Source organism: Amblyomma americanum, chromosome 11, assembly GCF_052857255.1.
Source record: "Amblyomma americanum isolate KBUSLIRL-KWMA chromosome 11, ASM5285725v1, whole genome shotgun sequence".
Taxonomy (NCBI): domain Eukaryota; kingdom Metazoa; phylum Arthropoda; class Arachnida; order Ixodida; family Ixodidae; genus Amblyomma; species Amblyomma americanum.
Window position 1 is genome coordinate 88,148,477 of NC_135507.1, and position 27,154 is coordinate 88,175,630.

At 49.9% G+C, this 27,154-nt stretch overlaps 1 protein-coding gene across 5 annotated transcripts in view; it reads right to left on the reverse strand.

The window, feature by feature from the left end:
• LOC144110350 (rho GTPase-activating protein 45-like) overlaps positions 1–27,154 on the reverse strand; it is a 162,683-nt gene that overhangs the window by 37,235 nt on the left and 98,294 nt on the right. For all 5 annotated transcript variants that reach the window (XM_077643204.1, XM_077643203.1, XM_077643207.1 and 2 more), the window contains 7 exons: positions 22,113–22,335; positions 6,176–6,410; positions 4,446–4,509; positions 3,670–3,724; positions 2,892–3,038; positions 1,380–1,444; positions 1,058–1,168 (listed from right to left, as the gene is read on the reverse strand). In XM_077643204.1, the coding sequence (XP_077499330.1) occupies positions 1,058–1,168; positions 1,380–1,444; positions 2,892–3,038; positions 3,670–3,724; positions 4,446–4,509; positions 6,176–6,410; positions 22,113–22,335 (900 nt within the window). The remainder of the gene's footprint in view (positions 1–1,057; positions 1,169–1,379; positions 1,445–2,891; positions 3,039–3,669; positions 3,725–4,445; positions 4,510–6,175; positions 6,411–22,112; positions 22,336–27,154) is intronic.

Below are 27,154 nucleotides of genomic sequence, written 5' to 3' on the forward strand. Positions count from 1 at the left end.
CAGTGTGTTACGTGAGGGGATGAAGTAATAAATAAATGAATCAATTTATGGCTGCCAGCAGAATTCAAACCCGAGGCGGCGCGAACAGATTAGCTTCACTGCCCACTGGATTACAAAAAAAAACAACTACGACATCGCCGCCGACGAACATACCTCGTGCTTAACTGCCAGTCTCTTGCGCTGTTTTTTAGATATCATTTTTATCAACTTGCATTCGTGCGCGAGTCAGTCCAAAACCAAGAGTACGAGGGCACCTGCACGAGCAAGCTCAAATTTGAACGCGTGCCCGCTTTGGACGGTACAACAACGGTGGGGAAAACAAGGAGTGGCGGCCTCCGCGTCAGTTAGCAGCTGCTCCTGCTGGAGGAAGGAAAAATCCTACAAGAAATGTGAAAAATACATTGAGCCACGAGTCTGTTTGCATTCTACATACCAAGCTCTGCTGACAGAAAAATGTTCTTTCTCGGCCACTTCTGGGCATTCGACGGTCGTTGTACGAACAACGAAATTCATTTCTAAAGAGAGGCTGCAGCGTACTATTGATAGCTCCAACAGTCTTCTTACATTGCAAAAGGCATCACAATAGTAATCTGAGTTTCCAGAATCGTCAATTTCTCGCGTCTACCTCCCTGAGACACAAAGCCCGCCCTTGGTGGCAGATAAGAAAAAAAAAACAAATAATAATTCGTAGCACCTCTTACATATAAATCTTACTTCTGGATTAATCACTAGGAGGAGGAGGAAAAACATTTATTAAGAACATAAATACTGCGTGGAATCAGTAGAACACGTTGGACGTCATCATAATCCGGCCCCTCTCAACCAGCGATTTCTGGTCAAGGGGACTGTGGCTATGAAGGGTTGCCTCCCAGCTCTCATATGTCGAATCGGGATTAATCACTAGAATCTAACTGTTGACACGGTGTCTCCTGCTTTGTATACTCTATTCCGCCTGCAGGAGTTAAAATTCAAGCGCTCGCTTATATGCAGTGCTTGGCGTCTACGTAGATTTTACAGCGCAGAGACGATGAGCTAATTAACTCATTTGAAGCCTTACCTCTACGAACTTGTGGTCGTGCAGCAGGGTACAGTTGGAGAGGCAGTTATTGGCGTTGTCCAGGTCCTGGTCGATGGCCGTGCAGTAGATGGATTGGAACGGCAGGAAGCTCTGCGTCACGTCACCACCACCGCACGAAAAGCGGAAATCAAATTTCTGGTGGTAACGCACTCTTGAACACGAGTCTTAGGTAAAAGCTGCAACTAACTAGAAAAAAGGTGGATAAGAAGGTAGTTAGCACTTTTACGGTCACCGCTACCAAAATTTTGAAAAGTGTTTGACAGCCCATTGATGGCCTCCCGTCAGTCGATTGTCGACTCACCTCTTCCTTGAGCACCGGCCGCATGGTCTGAGCTAGCTTGAGCAAATTGCGGGCATGCTCCGCCTCTGCGGTTGAGAAAAAAAAGGAAAACAGGATAACGAAAATCATCATCATCATCAGCCTTACTACGCCCACTGCAGGGCAAAGGCTTCTCCCATGTCTCCCCAGTTAACCCTGTCCTTCGCCAGCTGCATCCACCCGATGCCTGCAAACTTTTCAAAACACCAATGCCAACCTAGCTTTCTGCTGCCCCTTGCTACGTTTGCCTTCTCTTAGAATCCACTCCGTTACTCTTAAGGACCAGCGGTTACCTCGCCTTCACATTACATGCCCTGCCCAAGTGCATTTCTTCCTCTTGATTCCGACTAGGACGTCATTAAATCGACACCTCCATCTGTGACCAACGGGAATGCTCCGGTCTGATGACGTCACATTCCCTCCAGCCGATGTGCTAAATTTATGACCGACGACGTATTCTGTCCCCGTAAGCTTCTAATCTTATCGAATTAAAACCTCCCCTCTGGTTATGAAGAATGTGCCCCACCAGTGTCTTTGGGACAATACCGTTGGTGCATGCAGGAGGCGCGCATTTTCTAATTTTTCCCCGCTTCAATAGCAGCTCGTGTGTTGGGTCAGCGGGTTTCTTTCTGCCTGCATTCCATTCACAAAGTGCAGTGAAAATATGCGTAAGCTTGTTGGCGCACACATTTTATGTTCACCAACGACGTCCACTGCGGTTGTAGCTCGGAGCCTACGGGAAAGTGGTGAAGAAACAGACATCGCAGACGCACTGAGACCTCGTAATGACATGGCGCGCATACAGCCCCCGTCAAAAGTATACAGGCCAAGGAGTTTGCTTTTAAGCCGTTTAGCGGGGCTGCCTAGCACATCTAGCAGTTGGGAGGATTGAGGACACGAAGCCACTCCTCTTTCGAGGGGTTACTCACTGAGGATGCATAACGAAGCGTACAGCTAGCCTCACAAGCAAACCCTTCTGGGACGTATACTTTTGACGGGGCGGTGTACATATAATGGCGGCATTTTTTTTAGTGACATTGCCGCAGCCCGCAGTAACATATCCATGTATAGAGGACGTTGGTGTTGCGTACAACGTCGTGGTTTTTGTTATACAGACGCAAACACGCATTTCACCGGTGCCTAAGCAGTCGGACGTTGCTCCGCGCGGCGGATTAACAGCCCTGGGGAGAATGGCAACAGTGCGGTGTCGCCTAGCGCACGTGTCCTAGAGTAGAGAGATTTAGCGTACCGGAGATGTATTAGCGTAGACGTACGTACACCGGGTTTACGTACGCCCGTTGCGCATGCGCAGTGATCCTACTCGCTTTCCTGCCCCCTTCTACTCTCACCTTTTTCTACGCCAACGCCGCACAGCCAAGAAAGGTGCCCTCAAGTGCTGTTGCACCGAAAAAAATGTACACAAGCCCTTCTTTATGATGACACTGCGAGAGCGTGACATCGGAAATAAGCAGGCCGTCTGGTGGTGTAGCTCACCGAGGTTCGCTCGCTTCTCGACGTAACTGATGACGTCCTTGGCGTACTTGGACCACACCTTGGCTCGTCGAAGCGCGAACTCGACACCGTCGTCAATGCGCATCAGCTTGGCGTCTGCCTCCGGGCCCGTCAGCGTCATCGGGGACGCTGCGTGCAGGACAGGAAGGCGGGTATTCACAACAACGAACAGGGTTCCCTCCTTCTGCCTATAGACATCAAAGGTGGTAGTGAATTATGTTTAATGAATCCAGTGCATCCGAAGTTGCTCCAAGATTACTTTTAAACTGGCACGAAATTGGCGGCACGCCGAAAAACTTTCGTCGAGAGATGTTCATTTTGAAACAATCTAACACTAAACACCACTTAGCAGGCTTGCGAGAGAAATACGAGCTTGCACTTCGGATGGCATGCGATAACAGAGGGATAGTGTGATGCTTAAATTTACTTACACTCCACTGAAAACTCACATTTCAACTAAAAAAAGTGCATAGTGAAGGTCACCATGGCAGGAAGTTGGGTCAAACAGTCATTGCATACTGAGAGGTGGCTTCGCGTCTGCAAGTAATCATCGCTGAGTTAACTGGCTGGGAAAGTGCGGAATAAGCTCCACAACTGATTGGTTACTTTGATTGGTTACTTAGCTCCACAACTGACTGGTTACTGATTGGTTACTTTAGCTTAAAGCGGTTGTGATTTCAACACGACACAGAAAGACAGAGGTATTGATGTGTCATAGAGAGCCACTAGGTGGCCAGTTCTGAAGCTGCAGCACACTCACCGTAACTCCGGGCCGCGGGCGCCTGCTTGTCTGGGGACAGGAGGTTCTCACAGCTCTGCAGTAACATAAGCCGGACCTTAGATAAAAGCTTAAATAATGTTCCATATACTGTCATCCTACATGGCCACGTGCACAGTGCTCGCATCATGTTAGAAAAGACAATTTAATCTCCTTGAATGTTCAGAACAACGGCTGACACAGCTCATGAACCTTTAACTACTTCGCATAACCGTACTCTCCTAGCCTCGCCACTTGCTTTCCAGTCGTATTAAAGGAATGCTGCTACTGCCAATTGGTTTCCATTTTGCATGCCTACAGGTATTCCTCTTGAGTTCCGGGTAAAGTAGCGAACAAGTCTCCAGAATAAGCGCTATCATGGGTCTCGATTTCCGCTATCTCTTCGCCACCACACCAACGTATATACTGTGCGGCAGGAGTTGAGCGTTTTGAATTCAGCAAATTTGCAGCCCCTAAAATACGCCCTGGCTCAGAAGACAGACCAGCAATATATGCTAAATCCCGCCGGTGCTTTTCTATTCTACACCGTCGCGTGCCGCCTATGCTACTCACGGAGCTGCTGTGCCTAAAGGCACACCTCGTACAGCTCTCCGCGTTGGACTGGCCATCGCGCGTGCGAACCACTGCGCTTCAAGGCGAGGCAGAGCTTACCGTACGTTTTCCGCCTTTTTTACACAAGCTAGGGCCGGCCTAATGCCCTGCTGCCGCCGAAAACTACATGAACGCCTACCAACATGGAGGACATTTTGTCGTCTCACCCGCGCCTTGCCGATGGCACTTGTGGAGCCCGTGTCCAGATCTCCCATAAGGTACTCCGACACCCTGCGCACAACAAATGGGACAACAGTCACGGTCTCGAGCGTAAGACGACACGGTGGCGACTCTATAAAGAAACTCCGAAACTTCTCAACTTCTTCGGTGTTGTGGAAGAAACAGCAGTCATCAGCCAATCTGTGTCCACTGCGAGACTAAGGCCTCTCCCATATACTTCCAATGAGCCCAGGCCTGTGCACACTGCGGCCTTCTCATCCCCTAAAAACTTGCTCATCTGACCAGCCCATTTGGCTCTCGGCCAGCCCTTGGAATCCACTTCGTTACCTGAAGAGATAATTGATTATCCTCCCTCCGCGAAAAGAGAAATGCACTTGAAGCGGGACAAGCTCACACTTCAACGAACTACAGCCCCCGCCCCCCCCCCCCCAGTGAGCACCACTGCCATACATTCGATAACGAACCGCATCAGCTTGAGCCAATAAATTCAACTCTGTAGCACAGGGAGACAGATACGCGACAGTAATGCTCATGTCACTTCCCAATTACTGCAACAGGCCAGCCTTAAAGACTTTCGGCCGTCATTTTTCAGTTTCGTGGCCAGTGGCTCTTGTGCTACCGAACAAGGGCTGCCACCAGCACTTAATGCAGTAGGCAAACAAATGTTAACCATTTGCGGCTTCACGAGTTACGTGCGCTCACGCAAACAGTCACCAACTTAGCAGGCTCTGGGATGAACGCAGACGGCGCCGCAGCAGAATGGGATTCTGTAAATCGCACAAGCTGCACTTGTGGCAAACACGTGCAGCCATCGCCGTCAGCTGAATCTTTGTCGGCTAGAGCACACAGCTGAGGTAGCGTGTGCATGGGAGAGAAGAAAAAACAAGTCTACGCCGAACATATTCGCAGACAATGTTCTGTGGATGCAAGGAAGCGCTACAAATCTACTCGGTTTCGTTAGCACTACAAGGCTTGTGGCCAGCCTCTTGGTTACGCATCTCCCACAGCAGTTTTTTTTTTACTCTTCCTCCTTCCACAGTAGTTATAGCGTCACCTCCTGAATAGTTTGCAAAGAGAACTGCATAAGGCAGCCCAAAAACAGTGCGCGAGCACTATGCTGAGCCCAATCGTGTACATCCTCCACCACTTCATCTCACGTCAGTGCCATTTGTTTCACTTGTCTTGAACAGATCTGTCCTCGGGACAGCATTAATTGGAGAGATATCAGAGAGGCCTTTGTCGTGCAGTGACCGCGGTTAAGGCTGATGATAGTGACAACTGTCATCACTGCTCCCCCTGGTCTATTTCTTCTGTTAGTACCAGCCCTGACATTTCCCGTAGCAGCCACGGGGCCGTATTCCAACAGCTGCCCATTTTCAAATAGCCACATCGCGTCCGTCTGGTCATCTGTGATTGGTCACTTAGGTATACCCGCGGCTTTCAAGCGTCTGTGGAAAGCGACTCAGCCATTGGGTAAAAGGCGACCGGACCTTACCAGTGGCTGCATATCGCGGCCGATGCCAGCCAATAGTGAGGTCCAGTCGACAAACACCCAATGGCTCGGTCGCTTTCCAGTGACGCTTGAAAGCCGCGGGTATACCTAAGTGACCAATCGCAGAGGACGAGAAATGGACATTTTGAAATGGACAATTTATAGAATGCGGCCCCTGCTGCCTGTCGCGCGAATCTTTACCAAGCGGCATCGGAGCAGGTGTACCTGCTGCTGAATGCCAGGGCGAGGTGGTCGACGGCCTCGAAGCATGCCTGCGAGGAGGACGACCCCCCGGGCCCGTAGTCGTGTCCCTTGACCCGCTGGATGAGTGCCGAGGCGGCCACCAGCAGCTCGGCCGACTGGATGGGCGGGTACTTCTCCAGGATGGAGCGGAGGATGCGCAGCACCTGGCCCAGCCGCTCGTGGGCCGCCACCAGGCGGGTCTCCCGGCGCTGCTTCTCTGCACAGCGGAGGGAGAGGGCCCAGCTTTACTCTCGGGACACAGAGGGCACCGCAGACGTTTGTGCACTTGCGCTTCCACCAGTGTTAGAGAGAGATAGATGAAGGAAAGGCAAGAAGGTTAACTAGGCGACGCCCAGTATGCTACCCCAAACGTGGGAAGGGGAACAGAGGGAGAGATAGAAAGGGGAGAGAGGAAAGGGAGATCACTTTCTCGCGTGTCCGCAGGCTATTACAAACAGGATACACAGGACACACACTGAAAGTTTATGACCTTGAACTTAATCCCGAGTCCTTCAAGAACTTGAGGAGCGCCTTCACAGCTGTCCTGTGCGATGAGGGTTCGGTCCAAGGACCCAGAATCTTGGCTTTGTAAGGGGCCAAGTAACTAGACGGCAGTCCTGCGACCTCGTTGTTCAAGGAAACGGAGAAAATGTGGCACCATTTTCGGAGACATTCGCAAACTCACACGCTGGGACCGCACTGTTGTCGCTTAGCGAGCATATTTATACTCTGAGGTGTGGCTACTCCTACAACCGCGCTGATGCCGGTGAAAAGTGGGAGGAGCAGAGAATGTTCACGCGAGAAACATCGCTCACAATTTCACATGCAGCCCACTGTTCGTGCCTGCGTCGTTTAGGGCACTATCCTCAATCTATGCAAAAGGGAAGGCGTGAAGGCTTACGCGAGCTTGTTTGAAGGACTGCCCTAGCTTCCTGCGAATGCGCAGAGAGTCTAACGCAAATGGAACGCGTCGTTTTGGTGAGTAAAAGACAGCCAACTGGATGCCCGTCAAGACGCGAAAGAAGCGTGCGTGAACAGTATTCCAGGTGATTTTTAATGTGAGAGCATCTCTCGCGTTACCTGGCTCATTGTGCGAAAACCCCGCCGTCATCAGAAACCTGTGGCGGGCACGCGTGGCAGAAACGCGGCACGCGAATGTCATCATCACTCCTCCTGCAGCATTAGGGCGCCGGCGTTGTTGGGTTTACAGGCGATGGCGTTGACAGAGATGTGTGCTGTGGACTTCGTCGACACGGGATTCGTGGTTGTGTGCGCATATATGACGCTAAATCTCTCACATACGGACACGGCAGCGTTCGTGTACACGCATCTTCCTTCGGCTATACGCTGCTGCACCTCCATGTTCGTCGTAGGAGAGCTCAATTAGGAAGCACGTTCAACGCCACCGTTCATCGGAGCGATGCGCATGCCGAGCTCAGCTGAACTTAAGACTCGCCTCTCCAGTAGATGTAATCACCACTTCGCGAGGCACCGAATCGACTTGGCATTAGACAACATGTCACGCACAGTGCAGGAAGTAAGGTTGAAAACTACACATTTTGACAGTTTTGCCTGTCTGGTTGGGTTTGAAGACTTATAATAAACTGCACACTTAAAGACGCTTAGCTACTTCCCTCAGTCACCACTGATGAAGGAGCCGAGTCGGCTTCGAAACGTTGGGTTAAAGTTTTTTGGTTGGAGTTGTGCAGTTTATTATAAGGAAGTAAGGTACGCATCGACCTAATACTCCGATCTCTATGTCATGGTACTGTCGACCAGCTGGAACCCGCAGACACCACACTATGCGACAAATAATGCTCTTGCATTTACACAACATAAACATTGCTTAGATGCCCCCCTAATGTTTTTTGAACTTTTACAGATTCTTATTTTAAAAACCCTGAGAGATACGTCGGTGTGCTCTGTAACATCACGTACGCGACTGAACTCAACTGTTATACTTATCATTACCTATCCCTTTAAGGCGCTTTACATACAACTGTGTACATAGCGAACTCGTAGCTTTTTCTGAGAGTGTGCGGCAGCTAGCAGCGGTTTATTTCTTTCAGGTCAATTAAGCGTCCTTCACGTGTTAAATAAGCTAGTTTTTATGCCATATAATGAAAGAAGTAAATAATATTCCACGATCCTTCCGGTGTTTACCTGAGAAGTGCGGGTATTTCGATGGCGCTATTTTCACGATTTCTGACACTTTGAACGAAATTTTGCATATCATTGCAAACAATTACTCGCCGGCATTCTGTGCTGGTTAAAATTTATTTTACTTGAGGCTAGGAGATATTTCGGTGGGAAAATATTTATTTCGGCGAAAAAAAAAAATCAGGCCTAGGGCGCCTCAAATGGTTAAATTTATCAAACCAACTTTTTATATTTTATTTAGCGTGCAATATTATATTGTAAAATCGAAGGTCGTCAACATCAAAGGCGCGGACGGTTTTTATATTTTCATATTCTGAACTGGGGGCTCGAAATAACGAGCGTCAAAAATACGCTTTCAAAAGCTCGCTGAATTGGCTTTCCTGCTTTGCACTTTTAGAAAATGGCGTCGCTGCGCACGGCATCATCACCGAAATCACGTTATCTTCTTCTGTATCACTAAATACGGAATTTGCATTCGTATTTTATGCATTAGAAATGCGCGCGACGCCATTTCATAAATGTGCAAAGCGAGAAAGCCAGCCCAACGAGCTTTCCAAAGCATGCATTTGACGCTTGATATTTCGAGCCAAAATGCCGGCTCTGAAAAATTAAAAACTAGGCCCGCCTTTAACGCTGAGGCTTTCGACTTCGCATCATAATGTTTAGCCCTAAATTTAAAAAAGTTGATTAGCTAATTCCAATTAACTGTTCGGCTATTAACTGGGCTCTGTCACTTACATATAATGTCCACTTTTCCGAAAATCCACCGGCACAGATCGTTCCGACCTATCTCTCATGGGTTTTAAAATAAAAATCTGTGAACATTAAAAAATAACATCCTCTAGTTAAAACCTACAAGATGCTTCTAAAGCATTATTGAACTCATTGCGCAACATATTAGCATCATGTCACGTAATCGAACACGTCTGCATGACCCCTGACACTTTCCTGTGGTGCTGATAAAACGTTCACACGTCATCCTGATTTGCAGCGCATTAGCAGATACTAAAATTAATTTCTTCCGGCAACGCGTTCGTGAAATCCTTATCTTCCTTTCTCATAGAAAGAAGCCGGGCATCGGCGTACTTTAATGCCAACGACGCAAGCCACAAAAAGTCGACCAACAAAGGAACGTGCAGCATACAAAACTCGCGAAAACTGCACACCGATATCTTTCCGGCTTCTCGCGCACGGTGCGCGGTGTTAGCAGTGCGAGTCTAGAAAGCGAGCATTCTGCTATCAATCCTTATTTCAAACAGTGAACGGCCCAGACGGACGATGTGAGGGGATACGATTGAAGCCACAGAATCGCAGCCACTATCTTCCCACTGACCTGCGTTTCAGGGCCCCCATAAAGAAAAGGCGATGTTTCGCCAATGACGCGTCAGAGGGCTGCGTAGCCACATGACTGCCAACTCTGACTGTATAGGCGCCGCGTGCGCTTGTCAGTAAGCATCCAAGACTAGCAGTAGGAAGTGGAATTACTAGTTATCTTTGCGCACTGCGGCGACTTAGTGGTAGATGTATGGGGAACCTACGCTTCCAAGGTGGCACTGCGATTGTTCCATTCGGTGACTCAAAACTGCTTTCGTCAGCCGCTTGGGCCGCTGCAAACGCGAGAACACATTCCGCGCGATTAGATACCCGCGTTTGGCTGACAGCATTCATTGCCTAGCTTCTCTCGGCGTAGCCCAGATAGCTGACGCAGGGCACGTGCGCCTTCGACAAAGCGCGGAGTCTCACGCCAATAAGCGCCTGAAGGTGGCGAGGAAAAGTACTTCGGGAGCATATACAGGAACACTACTTATAGTACTACCCAAAACTGCTTGCTCTTCTCGCTAGGCAGTGTGTTATGGCGCTGCAATCGGCACCGCAAACTTCAGCGCAAGTTCCCGACTAGCAACGTACCTTAGTAGCAGACTCAACTCCGTTAAACGCGCTCACTCACGTTATTAGTTATAGGTAGGCCGTCCTCTCCGCGTTATAACGGGCAATGAACGAGACACCAGTAATTTCTCGGAGCACTCGCTCGAAGCACGGGGGAAGGGAACTTAACAGAACAAGCTTGCCATTAGGCAGGAGGCCTCCGCTGAAACAATTCCCTCCGCTGTTCCTCCCCACCGCGTTCACATACTTAGAGCGACGCGCGACGACGACTGGGACTCTTCCCACGAGCGCGATGGAGTGGACGGGCGCCCATCATCAGTCACCCGAGCGCTGTGCGTGACATGCCGCCATCGGGGAGGAGGAAAGAAATGCGGGGAACGGAGCGCGCGCTTGGTTTTTGCCGCCAGCGCAGCGTGTATGGCAGTGAGCCGTGGGTGCCGGAACCCGCGTCCGACTCGCCACGTGCCTTGATTGTTGCTCGGTGCATCGTCGGCGTCGAGGGAAAGATTTGATTCACAGAGCGACAATCAAGGCACGTTGCGAGTCGGACGTTGTACTCCTCGGCGTTCCCGGTTTTTCTGGGATGCGCCGGTGGTGCTCGAAAACCTTTGATACGGCGAAGAATAGTGGTGGCGGCGCATGATGGTGCCGAAATACATTGCAGGTGCACGGCTTGTCGGTAACATACAATTGTGCATGTCCTCACTAATCAGTCAATTCGTATTCGATAGAAGATCGAACATGCATGTTCTCTCATGCCTCTACGATTTTCAATGAATTGGTTTGCATCACCACAAGAAAAAATCAAGAAACAACAAAAAATGATGCCGCCACTGTGTGAAAGACGAAGTAACGAGCGCTAGCTGTTTGATAAGTGACGTCACCATAAAGAACCAATTGGATACATCAGTGACGTCACCAATCAATCACCAATTGGGTTGTTATTGATTTCCTATGGAGGCCGCCATCTTGGATTTATCGGTGACGTCATCGATTGGCGGCCATCTTGCATATATCAGTGACCTCACCAATCAATATACAATTCGATATACTAATGACGTCACCAATCATTCAGCAATTGGGTTGCTATATCGATTTACAAAGCGGGGGTTGCCACCTTGAATTCCTCGGACTTGGAAAATTTCACGCCGAAGGGAGGTGGTAGCAGACCCCGAGAAATCGAGAAACGTGATTAGTAAGAGCTAACGCTCTGCTTCGCCACCTCCCTCCCAATGCGCATGCCGTAAAAAATTGTCCATGACTACGTGTTGGACACAGCTGCTCCTTATCGTTTTCTCCAATACTATTGCCATAGCCGGCAGATGCGTTGCATCAAACAGCCGTGCCATTGATTGCGCGTTAACCCTAGCTTCTCGCACACACATTATCCTGAATAGGAACAGGAGACCCCTGCTATCGGGTTACGCACTTTAGTGCGGAAGACTTTTCGAAACCACTGCGGTTCCTTTTTCCGCACACTGCTATAGCTTCCGAAGGAAAATGGTCGTCGCCGCCTAGTATAGAAAATGCTCGTTGCCGATTAATATTGTCAAGCGACTGGGCACGAATTCTTCCACTGAAATTCATTTTCCCAGCGCCACTTCACTGTGATGTATATAGAAAGCGCATTGATGTACAGACCGTTGCCTAAACACATGGCGAAAATTCAATTCTTTCTGATTTCTTCTCAATGCTAACGTGTTGACGGTATAGTATGTGGTGTTTAACGTCTCGAAGCGACACATGGCTTGTGATGAACGTCGTACTGGAAAGCTTCGGATTAATTTAGACTAGCTGGGGTTCCTCAGCATGCATCGATACCGCATTACACAGGGGCGTTTTTTGCATTTTGACTCCAGCGAAATTCCACCTGGACTGGATCCCGCGACGTTAGTATCAGTAAAACACCGAGGCGAGTTGAACGTTAACGTACGATATATATGAAGTTCATATCAAATGCACATGTGCTGAAGTTCATTACCCGCAACAGAGGCACTGCGAACGAAAATACACAGCGCCTCGAAGGTGTCTGTTACGCTCGCCTGAGAACGTTACTGTCGGCTGCCGCCTGCCAATTACACCTCCGCCGAGAAAAAGAGCGCTGTATTCCCGAACAATTTCTAGTGAGTCCAGTGTGAAACAAGTCAGAGTGGAGTTGTGAACTGCATCAGTGCGCCACCTGACGCCACTGCACCAGGAAGGAATACCGACTCTGTGCGCATGCGCGTCGTATAGAATCCGACGGTGTGCTCACTGCTTCCGTTCGACACGTATCGCCGTTGATGGGCGACACCTGCGCAGGCATGCTACACTCTAAAAAGGAATACGCCTATGCGGGAGTAAAAAAGGGAGTAAGTTGCCCTCTTTCCTTTAATAAACGCGAGTGCGATAGAAGACGACTTGCTCTCTCTTTACTCATTTGCGCTTAGAGCGTACACTCTAAACACAAATACATCTATATGGGAGTAAAAAGGGTGTAAACAGTCCTCTAGCGCACACCCTTTTATAAAAGAGTGTGCGCTAGAGGACAGTTTTACTCCCTTTGTTTAGAGTGCACGCAGTGGGCGGGGCTCGGCAAGGACGCAGAATGACATATGTGCTGCAACGCCCATATGTGCTGCAACGCCCACAGGGAGGGATAACATTTACCAGTTTTAGCAGAGTGCGTACCACCTATCGTCACCAGTTACCGCGGCAGTCAACGCGCATGCGCAGATGTCGCCGGCGGTGGGGCCTGTAACTCTTCCTACTGTCACCGGAGGTCTTTGATACTGCCAGTTGCGAAGCTTCCCATAGGGTCCATGTATCCAAAAATGGCTGTCCAAGTGGGTCTAAATTCGGGTGCACTATATTCGGATACAATCAAAAACGAAGAGATCGCAGCGGTGGCTAGTGGTCTGAGCATCCGCCTCGTGTGCGGGAGGTGCGGGGTTCGATCCCTAGTGCCGCTAGGTACGCATCCAAAGAGCGCCATGACACAAAGTATTTTCGTGTACTCAAGGTGGGGTCAAACGCCCATTTACCAAGCATTTCGCTCAGAATAAACTTAGCACCAGCCAGGGGAAGCTGGTACCCGTTGTATCCTCGGTGATACAATGGGTACAAGGAAGCAGTCGACGTAATTGGCTGGAGGGCCTCTTTGAGGGGCGTTGGCCACTTCGTTTTTGGGTCGTATCCGAATATAGCTGCGTCTGCGTCATTCGCGCATTCGCGGTCGCGGTAAGCGGTGACGGCAGACCCGTATGCACTCTGCTAAAACTCTAATGGTGCGCGCTTAGGATAATATTAGTGCTACCGCTACGCCATTCTGTCACATAGCGGTCAGCGCTCGAAACATGTCGGCTCTTTACGCTGCTCCAATAAGCGGCTTCTCACATATTAAACCGACAAAGCAGTCTGTTCAACCGAAGCAGTGGCGGATATAAATTATAAATCGTGCGGCTGAACATCCCGAAGCGACACAATGGCTAGGAAAGACTCTGTATAGTGATGAGCCCCGCATTAATTTAGACCGCCCGGAGCTCACTGACGTGCACTGAAAACGCACAGAACACAGAAGCTTTTTCGTCTCGTCTCCATCGATAAGCGACCGCCGCTGACAGTACTGAATACGGGTACGACGTCTCAGTAGCCGAGCGCGCTAACCACTGAGCCACCAGACGGGCCAACAGGGGAATTTTTAATAGGAGTGAAAAAATAATGGGAAATTAAAAAATCTGAAAAAAAAGGCCAAGTAATTATAGCCTTCAAATTAAAGATTCGGGGTATACAATAGTGCCTTTTTTCAATGATTCTGGTTTAGACGATGCCACCTGCGGAATGACATCAGAGTTCGCAATCGAAGAGACGTTAAGTAACGAACTGCTAGTCAAAAGAGCGAGAAGCGGCAGCTCGGGCAGCAATGCGAGCGGCACCGTTTCTGTTATGCGTTCTCTTGCAACGCCTAGAGAACACCGGTAGCAGAGGAATCCCGCTTAAACGCGACTTCCTCGACGAGACCTAGCCCGCTTGGTGCTAGGCAGAATCCACGTTTTAAGGCGAAATCTTTTAATGGCTCATCGTTGTCCGTCCGTCCGCGAAATCTGTCACACTACAGCTGTCACTAAAACGCGGTTCGGGTGTCCACCGGTCGAACCCGACCGCGGCGGCTGCTTTTTATGGAGGAAAAACGCTAAGGCGCCCGTGTGCTGTGCGATGTCAGTGCACGTTAAAGATCCCCAGGTGGTCGAAATTATTCCGGAGCCCTCCACTACGGCACCTATTCTTCCTTTCTTCTTTCACTCCCTCCTTTACCCCTCCCTTACGGCGCGGTTCAGGTGTCCAACGATATATGAGACAGATACTGCGCCATTTCCTTTCCCTCCAAAAAACCAATTATTATTATTATTATTATGTCCACCGAGATATGTGAGACAGGCGTCATTTCCTTTCCTTAAATTGTCCAACGGCCAAGGCGTCGCGCAGAATGGCGGTGGCGTTCCGTGGACACCTCCAGCCCCGCAACACGCTGTCAACCCTGTCAACGTTGGCAACCCTGCAACACGCTGTCGCGTCCCAATCCAGATGCTTCCTGAACGCCGATCTGGAAGGGTGTGCCGCCTTAACGCTCTTTGCGGCCTAGTCTTTTAATCAACATCTTCACCACACATCAGGGACACAAGCAGCAACAAAGCGCTAAAGGCTTTCGCCTCACCGTCCATCAGGCCAACAAAGTGCCCCCCCCCCCCCCCCCGTGAATTTTACAGCAGAGCCGCCGCGGTGGCTCAGTGGTTATGGCGCTCGGGTGCTGACCCGAAAGAATCGGGTTCGATAGCGGCCGCGGCGGTCGAATTTCGATGAAGGCGAAACGCAAAAGAGCGCCCGTGTGCTGTGCGATGTCAGTGCACGTTAAAGATCCCCAGGTGGCCTAAATTATTCTGGAGCCCTCCAATACGGCGTCCCTCATGGCCTGAGTCACTTTGAGACGTTAAAGCCCTATAAAACAGAAAATCGTTTTCAGCCCAACGTTAGCCGATACAAATAAGAAGCTCCGTCTTCCCGGCATTCCCGCAGCCGATGAAGTGCTCTTTAGGGAACTCGCATAGACGGTGGCGCCAGCTTTTCCTCTAGGTGGTAATAACAAAATAGCCGAAAGGACCTCTATGAGACGAGAATTGCGCGTGGTAAAAGTGGCCGCCATGAATACACCGCTGGAGTGAACGCGTGCACTAGCTTCACTGCCAGCCCTCTAACCTCTGCAAGCCATGTCTCCGTGTGCGCCGCGCATCGTTAAGATCAGAAACGATGGGTGACCGCAGCGGTGGTCAAGTGGTTGAGCATCCGCCCTGCATGCGGGAGGTGCGGGGTTCGATCCCCAATTCCGCCGGTGATACAATGGGTATAAGCTTTCCCCTGGCCTGGTGTTCAGCTTAATCAGGGTGAATGCTTAGGAGATGGGTCTTTGACCCCACCTTGAGCAAACGAGAATAACTTGTGCCGTGGCACTCTTTGGCCACAGATGGCCTTGCGCCATAAAAATCCATAATACAACCCAGAAACGATGGGTGCACTGGCGCCTGTACGCATTCTTCGTCAACGGTTCATGGGTAATTCTCAGCTCAGCAGCGTCGGGCGCCACGACATAGAAACGATCCGCGTGGTGTTGCTCTTACACTCCAAGCACGAATAGGCATATATCGAAGTAGAAAGTGAGTAAGCTGTCTCTAAGGCACTATCTTTTAGGGCAGGGCACGCTCCACAAGTTTTAGAGTAGATTTAGATTACTAAGTATACGGAATGCTTACTCTTGACAACGGAGGTATATTCCCACTGCAAAGCGTTGTAACTTGATGCAGATAGCAGTGGGAGGAGGCTTTTAAACGCGGCACCGGAGGTATTCAGGTTTGCAAACAGCGAAGATCGAAACCTGGGTTAAAATCTCCGTAACGGCTATAACTTCGCATGTTTGAAAGAGGGAATTTGTTTCCGTTGACCACCGTAAGTATTCTGTATATTTAGCGATGAAAATCTACTCCGGGGATTGGGAAGGTGCGCCAGAGGACACCTTACTCCCTTTTTCACTCCTTTCGTGTTTAGAGTGTAGTTTTCCCATCTACGAGTACGGAGAGGCCGAGGCGGCTGCCGATGGCCGTTAATGAATTCCATCTTTCTCGCCGCACTGGCCCATCGCTACAAGACGCAAACCTCACCCCCATCGCTACGTACGGCGAACATGCTCTCACACTCAATTTAGGCCTCCGACGTGTGTTCCGATGGGTTTTCCTCGTCGCGGACGTACGTTACCCAATCCTCGGAGCTGATTTCCTGCGCCACTACAATCTGATGGTAAACATGCACAGCAAGTGTCTTGTAGACGGCACGACGAACCTCTCTGTTCATGGCCTCCGTCTTCGAGAACCGCTTGCCAGTATGCCCAGCCCACACCAGTCGGCCTACGAGATCCTCCTGGAAGAATACCCTTCTCTGCTACGTCCTTCGAACTTCTTAGTGCCCGTCAAACACCAGGACACGCATCACATTGTGACCACTGGCCCGCCCACGCACGCTCGAGCCTGTCGCCTTGCTCCGACCGTTTACAGATCGCCCGCAACGAGTTCGAACACATGCTGGAGCTCGGCATTATCCGACCTTCATCTAGCCCATGGGCGTCCCCTCTGCACATGGTACCGAAAAAATCTCCACGGGACTGGCGCCCCTGTGGTGATTACAGCGCCCTCAACAACGCTACTGTTCCGGACCGTTATCCCCTACCTCACATCGCGGATTTCACCGCCGCGCTGCGTGGCGCGACAATTTTCACCCAAAACTGCAATCATCACACCATTCGGCTTCTTCGAATACCTCCGCATGTCATTTGGCCTCCGTAACTCTGGCCAGACATTTCAACGCTTCGTGGACACAGTTAAAAGGGGTCTACCTTTCTGCATGGCCTACATCGATGACCTCCTCGTATTCAGCCGCGATGCGGAGCAGCACTTGCTACACCTCCAGCAGCTTTTTCAACGTCTATCTGATTACGGCATGATCATCAACAGAGCAAAATGTGAATTCGGCAAGTCGGAGCTCGACTTCCTTGGCCACCGTGTCAACAGCTCTGGCATCCGGCCTCTCCCATCAAAAGTCCAGGCCATTCAAGACTTTCCTCAGCCTGCCTCAATCTGAAAGCTCCGTGAATTTCTCGGCCTTATCAATTTTTATTGCCGTTTCATCCCTCACTGTGCTGCACTCCTCAAATCACTGACGGACATGCTTCAAGGCAAGAAAAGAAACTCCGCACAACTGACATGGTCATCAGCTGCTCTGGATTCTATCCAGGCCGCCAAAGCGAAACTATCCGACCTCGCTCTCCTTGCCCACCCGCGCCCTGATGCACCCCTACGCCTCATCACCGACACCACCGACTTCGGCGTTGGAGCCGTACTCCACCAGCTCGTGAATGGTTCTTGGAGCCCTCTATCGTTTTTCTCCCGCAAGTTTTCCGCTGCCGTAAGCCGCTACAGTACTTTCGGCCGTGAACTCCTCGCCGTGTACATGTCCGTGCGGCATTTCAAGCACCTCCTAGAAGGTCGGCCATTCCACATCGTCACCGACCACAAACCACTTATTTTTGCCATCAAATCGGGGAGCGGTAAATTCTCACCCCGTGAAATTCGTCACCTTTTGTACGTGGCAGAGTTCATGACCGACACAGACATGTGTGCACGGTCTTGACAATGCCCCGGCGGATGCTCTGTCACATGTTACTGCTTCTCTCGCCTCGGCTGCTCCACCATTGAGCCTCGAGTTTGCCGCCCTCACACAAGCGCAGCAACATGACTCGGAAGTTATGGACTTTCGCAAGGACCCTGGCTCGCTGGTTCTTCGTAAAATTCTCCCCCCTTCGTGCCCATCCCCATCATCTGCGACACTTCGGCCGGCACTCCGTGCCCTTTTGTGCCCTGCCTTTCATCGTCTTGTCTGCGACGCCCTCCACGGCCTATCCCATCGCGGAATTCGCGCCACGCAGCATCTCCTCACGAAACGTTACGTCTGGCCCGGCATCAACAAGGACTTGCGCGCCTGGGCTTGTGCCTGGCCGGCTTGCCAGCAGTCTAAAACTCAGCGACATACGACTCTCCCTTCGGCTCGTTCCCTCCGCCGTCAGCCCGTTTTTATAACGTCCGCATCGATATCTTTGATCCCTGGCCACCTTCCGCTGGACAATCATATCCTCTTACTTGCATCGATCGGTTTACTCGCTGGCCGGAAGCGTTCCCTCTGCCTGGCGGCACCAGTGACACCATCGCCAGAACCTTCGTCGCCGTCTGAGTCTCCCGGTACGGGGTTCCCTCGACTATCACCACTGACCGTGGCGCCAAGTTTGAATCTTCACTTTTGAATAACCTTATGACATTACTTGGAACTTCCCAAGTTATAACTACTGCTTACCATCCCAACGCCAACGGTTTGATCGAACGCTTCCATCGTTCGCTAAAAACATCCGATTGGACTGCCTCGTTACCACTGGTTCTGCTCAGCCTCCGTGCTACACTGAAACAAGATCTTCGTTGCGCTCCAGCAGAACTTGTCTTCGGCTCACCCCGCGTCTTCCTGGTGAATTTTTCGAATCTACCGATTCGTCTACAAGTCCCGTCCCTGCCGATTAGGTGATGCAGCTCTGCTATGTTTGCCGCCATCTCAAGAGCGCCACATCTCCGACGCCAGTCTCGGCCATCTTCACATGTTCCATCCGAACTAGCGACTTGCGCGCACGTCTTTGTTCGCCAAAACTCTGTCCGCAAGCCGCTTCAGCGCCCCTACGACGGCCCCTTCCGTGTACTCGAAAGAACATCTAAGGTCTTCATCGATGACATTCATGGGCGCACTGACATCATTTCAATCGACCGCTTGAAGCCAGTCTTCACAGAGGATGCCCCGCCCACTGGACCTTCATGTGTGGTTTCTCTGCCGCAACCAGCCGGCTGCCCTCCTCCGCCATGTTGCCCTTCCACTCCTCAGAAGCGGAAAGTATCGTTCCGGCTCCCAGCTTCACCGGACTCCTTCACTTGCGGGGGGCCTACTGCAGCATCAGCGCCCATACGCAGCAGGAGCAGCACCAGCCGTCGAAGATGATGACGCCGATGTGCGGTGGAATTGAGCTCGCTCCTCGTGCCGGCGTCACGCGCCATTCGGCTCCAAGCCATCAGACGTTCTAGCACTTCAGCCAGTAAATCAATCATTTCCTTCCTCGTGCCGGCCTCATACTGATTGGCGCGACAAAGGCCGACGGACGCGCTTTAGTTATTAGGTGTTGGCGGTCGGCCACATGATGAAGGCGCAAATTGTTCTACGTGGAAATTAATTGCTCGTGATCGTGCATTTCAAGTCAGTGAGAAGAGTTTAAAATAACCGCTCTTTTGACAGCAATCGATGGTTTTATGGTCTTATGGGGTTTAACGTCCCAAAGCGACTCAGGCTATGAGGGACGTCGTAGTGAAGGGCTCCGGAAATTTCGACCACCTGGGGTTCTTTAACGTGCACTGACATCGCACAACACACGGGCCTATAGGATTTCACCTCCATCGAAGTTCGACCCCGCGGCCGCGGAATCGAGCCCGCGCCTTTCGGGCCAGCAGCCGAGCGCCATAACCATTCAGCCACCGCGGCGGTCCTGACAGCGATCGAGTACGAGAAAGCGAGCAAGTTGCGTGATTTTCATACATTCGTTCGATAGTTCGAGCAGAAAGCGCGCGATGAAAATTAAATCGAACAAATTCTACTCACACATCTGTCAAAATTTCGAACATTTCCGTACGTTCACTTCCTGCGACACTGTCATGGAAGAAATTCGCAGCGAACATTTGAAAGCGCCGGCTTGAGCTTCGGTTTCATTCTCGCCACCGCTTTTCAATGGCCTTTTAATTGGCCCGAATGTGGCGCAAAAGTGAGCAAACATTGAATTTTTTGTAGCAGCCCGTGGCACGATCTGCCATTTGGCGCAATTTGACGGAAATGGCGCAGCAACAGCTCCACCACTGCAGAAGGAATGGGTACAACACCAGGTCGCACGTATCAGACGCGCATGCGCATATCTCCGTTCCAGACACCAGGTGCTCCGGTGCTATGTGGCGCGCCGACGTAACTGCGCATGCGCACACAGGATGCCCAACTTTTGCTCCCGAGAGATCACCCGCCGCCATGAACTTATGGAACGTGACACTGGCGCAAAAATTTCCGGAAAATATTCGCGCGTAAAGTGGTCGGCATTAAGGAAACAATGCTTGACATTTAACGGTGAACTGTGCGATTCGCAACCCCCCACCCCCTCCTACCCCTCCCACATTGGAAGCTGCTCTGTCCAGCTCAACTGTCTCCAATATCTGGTAGGACTGATCGATGCCACGAGATGGCAGAAGCTGCCGGAGTCCTGGACCACGCCCATGAGGATCGTCTGGCAGCCATCTTCTGACAAAATGGAAGTTTTTCACCACTATTAATTACCCATTCGAGGCTGCGCGCAAGGACAGGGATGATAATAAACTTTTTTAAATACTGGGTTGCATGAACTTTTGCCTCAAGAATTTTTATGGTTTCCTGCTCGGTGACCAGCCATACGACTTTCAAGGTCGCGTGACCAGCCAAGAAGCAACGTGAGAAGAAGTTACACTCCTTTCTTTTTTTCCAAGCTTCTTCATAGTTGGCATTCATGTGGGTACAATCTCAAAGAGTTATTGAGTTCTGGCTATAGTTGGTCACACTGGTTCATATGAAGGCTTCAGCTCACGCTACGAATGCGCTAAGTTGTACAGAAAAGGTCGACGCCCTGGGCGACTTGCAGGAACGCTCTGCGGGTCCTTGCACCATGTTAACGCTATCTAGAACCATCATGAAGAATTTTAGAACCCCAGCCTTTGCCACTAAAACTGGTTGTACTTAGTGGTTGTATTGGCACTGTCATCATGCCACCAACCACAAATGTCCAACAATCTTGGACGAACATTTTGAATATTGAAGAACTGTACGGTAATGGTGCAGAAATATTCAAGGTAATGGTTCATTTTTCCGATATAGAGCAAAATATTTATTTTGCATTGTTTCCACCGTTCGCATAAAGCAGTTAAGACTGCTATAGAAAACTAATCGGGAATGAAAATGATATCAAAACGTTAACAGCAAAAAATGCAAGGCTGCCGACGGGAGATCTGCGGACATATTCATTTGTTCTAGCGAAATCTTACAATATATGAAAAAAAATTAATGTGAATTAGCCCAGCTAATCCAGGATATACCAAGCGAAAGCGAGATTGAGGTCTCCAGTGGCCCACGGAGCCGGTCGTGCGCCTTTCCTTTCCAGAAAATGAATGGTTTTTGCAAAGTTGTCAACGCTAATGAACTCTATCAACGCCATCGGCTCACTTGTTTTGTTTGGTTTCTAAGGAAAGGAAATGGCACAGTAACCGCCTCACATATCTCGGTGGACACCCGAACCGCGCCGTAAAGGAAGGGACAAAGGAGGGAGGGAAAGAAGAAAGAGGAAACTTAAAATCGAAAGTTGGATTTTGAGGAAAGGCGCGGCGCTGCCCAGCGGCGGAACACCTGTGGCTCGGTGCTACTAGTGGCGCATGCGCAGTTGTGACTAGGGAGCGAGAGAGAAAGAGTCGGCGGCGGCCACCTGCGCCGTGCGTGACGTCATTCGTGCTCCGATATACGCCGGCTCGCGCGAAGCGCGGTGTTGACTAGCGTGTTGACTTTTCAGTGTTGACTCCTCGCTTCAAAAAGTGCGCTCATGAACTCTCCACTTTTCAAGAATGTGTTTTTATAGAATTGTTCGGCATGCGTGTCCGTGTGCACATGTTGGTATAGCCGGTATGGCCACCCGTGCGGCTCCCCTCACCGTGTGCTTCGGGCGCGAAGGCCTTCCTCAGCCTTCCCAGGGCCTCCTTGAAGGCGCGCACGTCGTGCGTCAGCACCAGGATGTCCTCTCGCTGCACCATGGCGCCCCCGGCGCCGGCAGAAGCGCCGCCTGCCGCCTGGCGGCCATCGTCGCGGCCGCCACCGCCCGTGCTGCTGTCGTTGCTGCTGGCGCTGCTAGCGCTGCTCGCCAGGCTGGTCGCCGACTGCACGCAACAACAGAGCATGGGGAACTTGCGCTGAAGTTTGCGGTGCCGATTGCAGCGCCATAACACACTGCCTAGAGAGAAGAGCAAGCAGTTTTGGGTAGTACTATTAGTACTTTTCCGCGCCCCTTTCAGGCGCTTATTGGCGTGAGCCTCCGCGCTCCGCCGAAGGCGCACGTGCCGTGCGTCAGCTATCTGGGCTACGCCGAGAGAAGCTAGGCAATGAATGCTGTCAGCCAAACGCGGGTATCCAATCGCGCAGAATGTATTCTCGCGTTTGCAGCGGCCCAAGCAGCTAACAAAAGCAGTTTTGAGTCACCGAATGAAACAATTGCAGTGCCACCTTGGCAGCGCAGGTTCCCCATTGGCTCACTGGCATGCCGGAAGCACTCTGGGCTGCGCTCTCTATATACAAATACATACAGGAGTTGATCGAAGATCTAGCGCAATGCGTATTTAGTGCCTTTTAGCCAGAACAGCGTGAAACAATGAGTCACTGCCTCGAATAGGACAGACACAAGCGTCGACTAGCGAGTGAATATGTTTATTGCAGCGCTCGCAGTAAACACACAAAGAACAGCTCACAGTGGATAAGGCAGAAAGCTAAAATCAGGATAACACCCAGCTGTCGCGATTTTTTTTTCATATTAGAGAGTTATAGCATACCGTTACCGTGTTTACGTCACCGTTTACCGTGTTACCGGACGCTGGATTTTCCGGTTAGCGCGGCGCACGCCAGAAGACGTTTTAGCGTACCGTCTCTCCCGTAACAAGTTACCGTAGGACTAAAATGAGTGATGATGATGACAGATGCCCAGCTTTTAATAATAAAAAAGACGGATGCATTGCAATCATTTCTATGAAGTGAAATGCTACGCTTTAATAATCTTTTTCTCTGCAAATAAAGACGTACCGGCTATACTTCAGCTAACAGACGACTCAGCGGCTTTTCAAATGTGGCCGTGAAGCTATACACCTTTGCCTACCCTTGCCAGTAGACAATTTCACTACGTAGACGTCAGTAAGCTTGCATACACAGAGCACGTTGCGTTGCGAGCGCTGTAAAAAAAAAAGCACAACTACGACACCTGTTCGCCGTGCCGCAACGTCGCTTCTTTATGTGTTTGGATGTGAACACTGTGGCGCCATCTAGTAGCAGTAAGTTAAAGCGCGCCAACACCGGGCCGGAGACACTTTTATTTTCTGAAATTACTGATGAATATACCAAGAGAATTACCAGTCTTTTTTTTTCGAGGAAAAAAATCATGAGCATATAGAAAAATGTTAAATCGGGCACGAAACTGAAGAGCTGCAGTGTAGTCGTTGCTATTTAGCTATGTACACGACATATAGTCAGGCTTAACTGCTCAAAAATCGGCAAATAATCTCAAAACATGGCCCAGTTGTTACTCAAACCTCAATGTACGAGTGAGAGTTTGCAAATTAAAAGCGAATGCCTTCATGCATAGCGAGAAATGGCGCCGAAGAACGCGGCGGCGGTGTTGTATTTGGTCCGAAGCGGCCGTGCAGGGCGCCGCCATGTTTGTTTACAAGCGAACGCTAACTCTCCGCAACGCTAAAAGGGATTCCGTAAAGTGTTTGCGGACCGGTAAGTGGCGGCGCATGCGCAACCGTCGCTTGCCGGGCCCGGTAAACGGTAACGTAAACACGGTAACGATATGCTATAACTCTCTAATTATCACCCCTTTCCGCTAACTTCGTTTAAATAACCATAAATATATGCGCTGGTCAATAATGAATAGGTTTAGTTGCTAGTAAACACTCATGTCTGCTTTACTTCAGTTAGTAATAGGTTTAGTAATTAGTAAGCACGTCTTCGCGCGCGCCGTTGCCTCTAAGCCATTATTTCTGGTGTCACTTGAAATGCGACCCAGATAAACGACGTTATCTGGTTGCGGCTGCCTCATACAGCGTGCGTATATTCGCACTATCAGGGGGCAGGAAATGAGCTGCAGCAGTGCAGCGGTGCGCTATAACACACGAGAGCGATTAAAGGGGCAGTGCAACATATCGCGGACGGCGACGTCTATTGCGATGCAACAGTTGCGGTCGCATCGCCACCATCTACGCTGCGTGCGTATTGAGAGTGCATGCGCAATAAAGGTGCGTGCGTATATATTCTGCATCGTTTCCTTTGTTTCCAGCCAAATGCGACGCCGTCATAAGCAGTATCTATCAAGTTCCGTAGCGACCGAGTCTGCCACTCGCCAGCTCTACTACTTTCCCAGTGAAGCAACAATACCGCATAAGGACATGCGGCACTACAGAATTATACGCTATCGGTGTGACTTTCTAGTGTGGCTCTGCTAGTTCAAAGCTGGCCTAACAGAAACCACCAGAGGATGAAAGATTGACCAGAAAAGGATAAAAAGATCAGAAAGTTCTGCACGTTCTGCACAAAACTGCAGTAGCTGTTCAACAACAGCAGACTAAGCGGATCAAAACAAAAAAAATGCGTGATTCGTTCAAGTATCCGGGTATGTTTAATTAGCTACTTTACCGTGTACCCTGCCGTATAATATTAAAGCAGCGCTAAGCAACAAGGACGAAGAAAGAAGGGAACACACACACAGGCGCTGATCTTACAACTAAATTTTATTTGAAGTAAGCAGGTCAATTTATACACACAGAAGAACTACGCACATGCGCATGGTCAAACACAGATGTACTCATTTAAAAATGCAAATAAAAACACACTGCATCAGAGGCTCGTGCAGTTATCGCCGATATGCTATCCTCTGTGCAACAGGCTCATTTCCTTGGAGGTTAGGGTTACTGAATGTGTGCTGACGCACCAGCTTGTCTTTCTTATGATATGGAAGGCCTCTGCTGTCTCTCTTGTGCGCCGATCATTGTGCACAAACAACACTTCCGTGTCGACAAAATACGGTGTGCATTTACACGTGAAGCAATGCTTGGCTAGGTTAGTCTCTTTTTCCTCAAGGAATTGACGTGCTCCATGAAACGTACATTAATACATCGGCCGGACTGGCCTATGTACGTAGAACCACATGACAATGGGATCTGGTAGACAATGCCAGTCCTGCATTGGACATATTGATTGACATGATTGATGTTACACACTTTCCTCTTTCTATGTCCGATTTTTCTTTGTACTGCGGCCCCTACTTTACTTAGTTTATTAGGGGCTGAAAAAAGAACATTAACTCCGTACTTAGCCCCCACTTTTTTAAACCAGTGCGACAGTTTGTGAACATATTGCATGACGGTCACCCTCTTCCTTCCATTTTGACAGGACTGCGCATCTGAGGTGCACTCAAAGGACTTCACCGCTTTTAATACTTTATCAGGACTCGACACAGTAACCGAGTCCGGGTATCCTGCTTCCCTGCACTTGGGCTAGGAGACTGCTGCTCATTTCATGAGGACAAGATTTGTTTACTGCCATGCTTAAACAACTAGTAACAATTCCACTTTTTATCAGTTTTCAATGGAACGAATTATAGTTCAGTAGGGGCTTCTCGCTTCGGGGGGAATTGCCAACACACATGGTCGGGTTCAAAAGTCAGTTTTAAATCAAGAAATTGCAAGCCATTTTGCTGGGGGACTTCATGCGTAAACGTCGGTCCCGAGCCATTTTGTGTAAAAACATCAAGAACTCGTGACATATTCAAGATCTAAGGGCCTTCCAAACACCAGGAACTCATCCACGTAACGGAAAATGCGAATGACTGTTCCTGCTAATTCATTCGACACTTGTCTATCAAAGCGGCTCAGAAAGATATTGCTCAGGATAGGGGCTACCCTCGCACCTATGCAGACATCCGACTTTTGCATAAGTACTTTGCCTTCCCACATAATATACGTGTTATTGAGGTAGAATGACAACAGTTCTAGAAAGGACGCGGTTGGAATACCACAGGAATTCTGGAAGAGGCATTCATCGTTGTCTTCAGTAATACATAGCTGGACGTACTTCATGTGCGCAAGTGCAGGGAAGCAGGATACCCGGACTCGGTTACTGTGTCAAGTGCTGATAAAGTATTAAAAGCGGTGCAGTCCTCAGAGTGCACCTCAGATGCGCAGTCTTGTCAAAATGAAGAGGGTGACCGTCAAGCCATATGTTCACAAACTGTCGCACCGGTTTAAAAAAGGGGGGGCTAAGTACGGAGTTAATGTTCTTTTTTCAGCCCCTAATAAACTAAGTAAAGTAGGGGCCGCAGTACAAAGAAAAATCGAAGGACATGGAGAGAGGAAAGTGTGTAACATCAATCATGTCAATCAATATGTCCAGTGCAGGGCTGGCATTGTCTACCAGATCCCATTGTCATGTGGTTCTACGTACATAGGCCAGTCCGGCCGATGTATTAATGTACGCCTCATGGAACACGCCAATTCCTTGGGAAAAAAAGAGACTAACCTAGCCAAGCATTGGTTCACGTGTAAATGCACTCCGTATTTTGTCGACACGGAAGTGTTGTTTGTGCACAATGATCGGCGCACAAGAGAGATAGCAGAGGCCTTCCATATCCCAAGAAAGACAAGCTGTTGCGTCAGCACACCTTCCGTATCCCTAACCTCCAAGGAAATGAGCCTGTTGACAGGAGATAGCATATCGGCGATAACTGCGCAAGCCTTTGATGCAGTGTGTTTTTATTTGCATTTTTAAATGAGTACATCTGTGTTTGACCACGCGCATGTGCGTAGTTCTTGTGTACGTATAAATTGACCTGCTCACTTCAAATAAAATTTAGTTGTAAGATCAGCGCCTGTGTGTGTGTTCCCTTCTTTCTTCGTCCTTGTTGCTTATCGCTGCTTTAATATTATGGAGCATTTC